This window comes from Athalia rosae, chromosome 1 (assembly GCF_917208135.1).
Source record: "Athalia rosae chromosome 1, iyAthRosa1.1, whole genome shotgun sequence".
In the NCBI taxonomy this organism is placed as follows: domain Eukaryota; kingdom Metazoa; phylum Arthropoda; class Insecta; order Hymenoptera; family Athaliidae; genus Athalia; species Athalia rosae.
In genome coordinates this window covers 17,621,691-17,626,863 of record NC_064026.1, presented here as the reverse complement: position 1 = coordinate 17,626,863, position 5,173 = coordinate 17,621,691, and the positions used below count along the sequence as shown (strand labels likewise).

General features: G+C 47.4%; 1 protein-coding gene across 1 annotated transcript; it reads right to left on the bottom strand.

Moving 5' to 3' along the window:
- Positions 1-293: 293 nt before the first annotated feature.
- Positions 294-1,094, bottom strand: LOC125500732. Its single transcript, XM_048654545.1, has one exon. The coding sequence runs from the start codon at positions 1,092-1,094 to the stop codon at positions 294-296; it is 801 nt and encodes a 266-aa protein (XP_048510502.1).
- Between the last annotated feature and the right edge of the window lie 4,079 nt (positions 1,095-5,173).

Here is a 5,173-nt window from a genome sequence, read left to right as displayed (position 1 = left end):
ACTGAGCTATTGCTCGGAAGTGTGATGTAAGAGTGGTCCTTCGTCATTACACTGGCGTGTCTTGCGAGGATCCGCGTCAATGTATGCAGAATGACTGCGACACCGTCGATCCGGTCTTTTATTTCTCTTTTTTTCCAATTTCGGAGGGCATCGCCATCAGGGCCTCTTCCCTCGATAAGCTAAAGGTCAGGTTCGTAGGAAGAACCGTCAATTTCCTCGCCGGAGAAATCCTCTAATACATAGACAATCGGTGCACGAGCGAGTACTCGGCGAATTTGAAACAATTCTTCGCTTCAGTTTGCCTCGTAGCCTTTCTGAAAAGTTCCTTCGGTTTTGCTGATCCGCACGATGTCGTTTTCGCGAAATTGGGGTCTGCCGATACGACGTGCTGGATACCGCTTCTGCATGTAAGCCCGCGCTTCTGCAGCGTTCTCTAGCGTCACCTCAGCAGGGGACATACCGATACTCGAGTGACGTGTCTCGTTGTACGCTTGAAAGATGAGTGGTGAAACGTCCACGTAGCGCTGACTATTTTTATGCGTAAAATAACGCCAGAGTCGCTTCTTGAGTGTCCAGTTGAAGCGTTCGACGATGACCGCTTTAATTTCGGGATTGAAGGTAGTACGATATCGTATGCCGTTGTCCGAAAGAAGCTTTCGTAATGTTTGTCCGACAAACTCCTCACCCTTGTCGGTCTGCAGTAAAACAAGTCTACGCGGGGTTGTGGTTAGCACGTGTTGTAATCTTCCTGCTACGAAATTGGCTGTTCTACACTTCAGGGGTACAACCCAGGCGTATTTGCTCAAAACGTCGATGAACACCAGCAAATAGCGATGTCCGTTATTTTTTCTTCTTATCGAGCTCAAATCGGCCAGATCAGCCTCCCACACTTCGTCGATGTTGAAAACCTCGTATCTTGCTCTTTCAAAGTTTCTTCGCACGGATTTGTGCAAAGTGTACGTATCCTGTGCAGCCAGCCATTTCTTTATCATCGTTCGAGTCTTTTCGCCGCGAGCCGCCCGTTCCAGATTTCGTGCACCCACGTAGCCCGCAGGGTGTGCTGGGTCGTAATAGATCTCTTCGAGCATTTGCATCACTTCGAAAAGCGCAGTCTTTTCCAATTTCGTACTCCCGAATAGGGGGATCCCGGAGACACGTTGGTCTCTTTCGAACGATTACGCGTCACTGGAACTTGAGGTTGCGGGCTAGCCGTCTCATCGGTTTTATCGCTGGTGGTAGTGACGGGTCATTTCCTTCTCGGAACAAGGCTTTTCTGCGTCTCGTCAAACGATCGAATAGTTTTTTAAAATTCATTCTTTCCCACACACTCTCGCGGCACATTAATCACGTGGAGAAACCGTGCAAACTGTATGCTTCCTGCGGGATCAAATGTCTTTCTCGAGCGCATCGTGTGATTGATCAGATCGACAATATTTGTACCGGGAATGATTACTTCGTCGATTGAACTAACATCGGACACATTCTATCTAAAACACGCAGATGTCTCGTTGCTCATCGTCAGCAATCGCATCAAAAGTCCCACTTTCGTAGCATACCTGTTCGGAACAGCGTCAACTATCTTCTGATACTCTTGTTTCACAACCGCTCTCGGTATTTCGTTGAGTAATCGACTCGCCGTATTGCTTTCTCCGTTGTCGCGAATCAGAACTTCCAACGGCTTTTCATTCTCGTTTGTGGAAAAAAAATACCGTTGCATCGCTTGCTGGTAGAGTTTCCACTTCTCTGCGTTGTCCTCCGACTTTGATTCCAAGATAACTCTCATCTCAGGTCCAGTCTTGAGACAGGATTGTCGACGGCGTCATTCGTCGTCGTCGGTGTAACTTCCGCAGTTGTATTCTCGCTGACGCGACGTCGAAATCTCTCAATCGTATCCGCCGGTATCAGAACCATCTTCTCTGCATGCACCATTCTCTATTCTCGATTTCTCTTCTTCACTTCGGAAACAGACTAGAAGCCGAAGTCCCTCATATCGGTGCGAGTAAGAGAGTCAGGAATCCGTTTCCTCGTTGAATAAAAATTTTTTTCTCAATCTTCAAACTACCTTGCTTTTTGGCCAATTGACGAAGCGTTTGCTCATGTTAAACGAGACGAGTTTGCTGGACGCGCGTCAGTTTCACGTTTCCCAGCAAGATATTGAGAGCGCACTCGCGAATATTTCTCATCAACGTTTTGTCAGCGGTACGGAGCAAAGCCAATTTTAGAGTAGGATTTAGTTTTTGCAGAGCCTGCAGAGCGACGGTGTTTGTCTTGCCAAAGCTGGCACTGCTTCCCCGACGTCTTTTTCGTGGCATCACAGCTGAATGACTGGGACTTCACCCGTACTGTTCGACTCTGTACCCTTTTTCGAAACGTATACGTAATGTTTCTTGTCCATAGGAAATATTTTCCTCCGAAAGCGACAGTTTTTACTGGTCGATTGTTTCGAGTCGAGTAGCAGGTATCCGTGCGGAATGGCCGTAGCATCGTGATAGGCCTCTTGAAGAAACCGCAGCTTTTCTGGACAGACCTGACGCGCGAGATGTTGTGGTTCACCACGGTCTCGAGGATTTTCGTAAAATACTATGCAGTTCGCGTTCAACGAAATGTCGCGTTGACCGTGTCCTTGGTGAAATGGGTTTTGCGCGATGTAGAAAACACTAAGGTTTTTGCGGTGGCAAACTTTGGTGAATAAATCGACGACTACGTTGTTGGACGCTTCGCGCATCAGATCGTCCATGATAAGCAGTTCAGGACTCTTGTCGCCGTCGTATTTAGTGTGTTGCAGTCAACCCTCACGATATGCTATACCACTGGTGGATTCGTACAACGGTTGCTATTCGTCGTAGTACCAGATGACGCGAGTGAATTTCGCATCGCACATCCGATCACGGTGTTTCAAGAAAGTCTTCACTAAATCGGACTCTTCACAGCCCGATGGTTTTGCAACGATGGCAGAGAACGGATGCTTCCAACGAGTATCCAGAGTCATCGTCTAGCGTCACTTCGCTGTATTGCATGCGGTGGTGGCGGCGGCGTGCTGGCCATGAGCTCGTATAGGCACACGTCTACGGATGAGCTCATCTCCGCAGAGCGCGTACCTCACAAGCTCGTACGTACGCGCGTACCCTAATACGCTGATGATAAGCCAAAATCGACACCCTGCTACAGCGTGACTACAGACTGATTGCGATCCCCGTTTCGAGTTATGTGTTTATTGTCGGTGTTTACTGAACTGTGTCTTACCTTTGACGGAGTCTTGATGCACCCGAGATTGCTTGACCGTAATTTCTCCTTTTTCTTTTTCTTCTTCTCTCTCTCGGTCGTGCGTGCGTGACCTCGATTGTCTCCGGTGAATCTAAATCTGATCGTGTCGCACCCCAGCCGCTGTACTTTGCGACGGTGGGTATTAACTGACCCCCAGGCGGGTCGGACCCGGGAAACACCCACGTGCTTGCGGCGCGATTTGTGCGAAATGGAATACGGAAAACGGAACGGAAAACGGAAAACGGAACGAAAAGATTGTTGGGCGCCAGACGCGTTGTCGCGTCGATTAACGAAGTAACAAAACTCACAGAATAAACGAATGCAGATCCGGCGGAATGGCTGGCTAGGCACAGGCTGTTCAACAGCGAAATAAATGGTAGAGTGGCGTGGATTCACAACAGCAATTCGGGCACAAATAAAATAACGATAACGCAAAACCAAATTCGTAATCACCGGATACTGTATTTCAACAAATTCAGCAAGGAATACAGAATCGGTAGATTTACAACAGGTCGAGAGTAACAAAATATAATTCGTTTAACGGTAGCGGAAAATCGGAAGGCCTACGAGAGTTTACTGATCCTTTCACGAATTATCCGAATGTGTGATAATTACGAACGGGAGAAAAGGCGCGGTTTCACACAAAGCGCTTTTCCGTGGCTACCCTACGGTAACAGACAAATAGATTCCTCAAACCGAGCGGAAACGTAACGGAACGAAATCTTAACAAATGACCCGAAGAAATTACAAATTCATACGATAGAACATATTACATAAATCATGAGCAAAATACCATACAGCATCACCAAATATCACCAAGGCTCACCTAACGTATTACCTAAATTTGACTCAATACAGAACGTACAAAATGATGCCACGTGCAGAAAATGCACGGGAGGAACGGTAGAAGACCAAACTAAAGACTCAGATAAATATAATTCGAAAAACGTACGATAACTTAATTCGGCCACGAGGTGCGCCGGGAGGAATTGCAGATTTCCTTGAAACCCAAATACGTAAACGGACCGGACCGTACCAAATTGCAGTAGGGCTCGTACCCACCGACTTACACAAAATAAACTGCGGTGGGGCGATTATCCACCGACTTACGAAACAATAAAACTAAAACACGTAATACATTAGGGCAATTCTCAATCCTTACTTAGCTACGTCGTGCCTCTCTCAGAAGGTGAAAAACCTTACCTTATTGGAGGAGTTCGGCACCCACTGATTTTACTGATTTTACTTACTAACGTTTAACTTATGACTCTAGATTTAAATAGACTTCTAAAGCTAATGGGCGGATGGGAATGAATTTAAATTCAACGGTAGCGGTAGACCTGAGGTGAAAACGGTGCAGACACGGTAGATTTGGGAGATTGGAAGAGGAAGATCTTAACGGGTGCGGGAGAATCTAACTAAAAACGGCCTGTCGGTTCAACGGTATGTCGTAGAGTAGGACAAGTTGTGCGCCGATGTCCAGGATCTTCTTCATTAGAACTCATCCGGATTAGCGATTTCCTCTCCTAATTAGGCCACATTGGTGTAGGGCGCAATTCTTCGGGTGACAATCAAATTTGCCTATTCGGCGCCTCTCCTTTTCTCTGACGTCATCATCCATGCTTCCTCGTTAGCCGCGCTCGCTTTTGAATACTGACCAGCTGGCTGTCTGCGTTTGAAAGGCCATCCAAAGCTGCGTCGACTCAGGCACTTGGAGTCCTCATCTTCAAGAGCAACATCTCTATTCTATGTCGTCTCGGGAGTTGGAATTTAGGCCTGGGCTCACCTGTGCCTCGGCTCCTACATGTATTCCTAGGCAGAACGTCATCTCGGAAGGTTACCAAGTTTTACCCGGTGACGGGATCAGTTCCGGAACGGTAGATGTTGCTATGGTCTGGCTCCTGGCCAG

What these genes read in the sequence shown, in the direction of transcription:
- LOC125500732 (XM_048654545.1), bottom strand. Translation starts at nt 1,094, where the DNA reads ATGCAAATGCTCGAAGAGATCTATTACGACCCAGCACACCCTGCGGGC.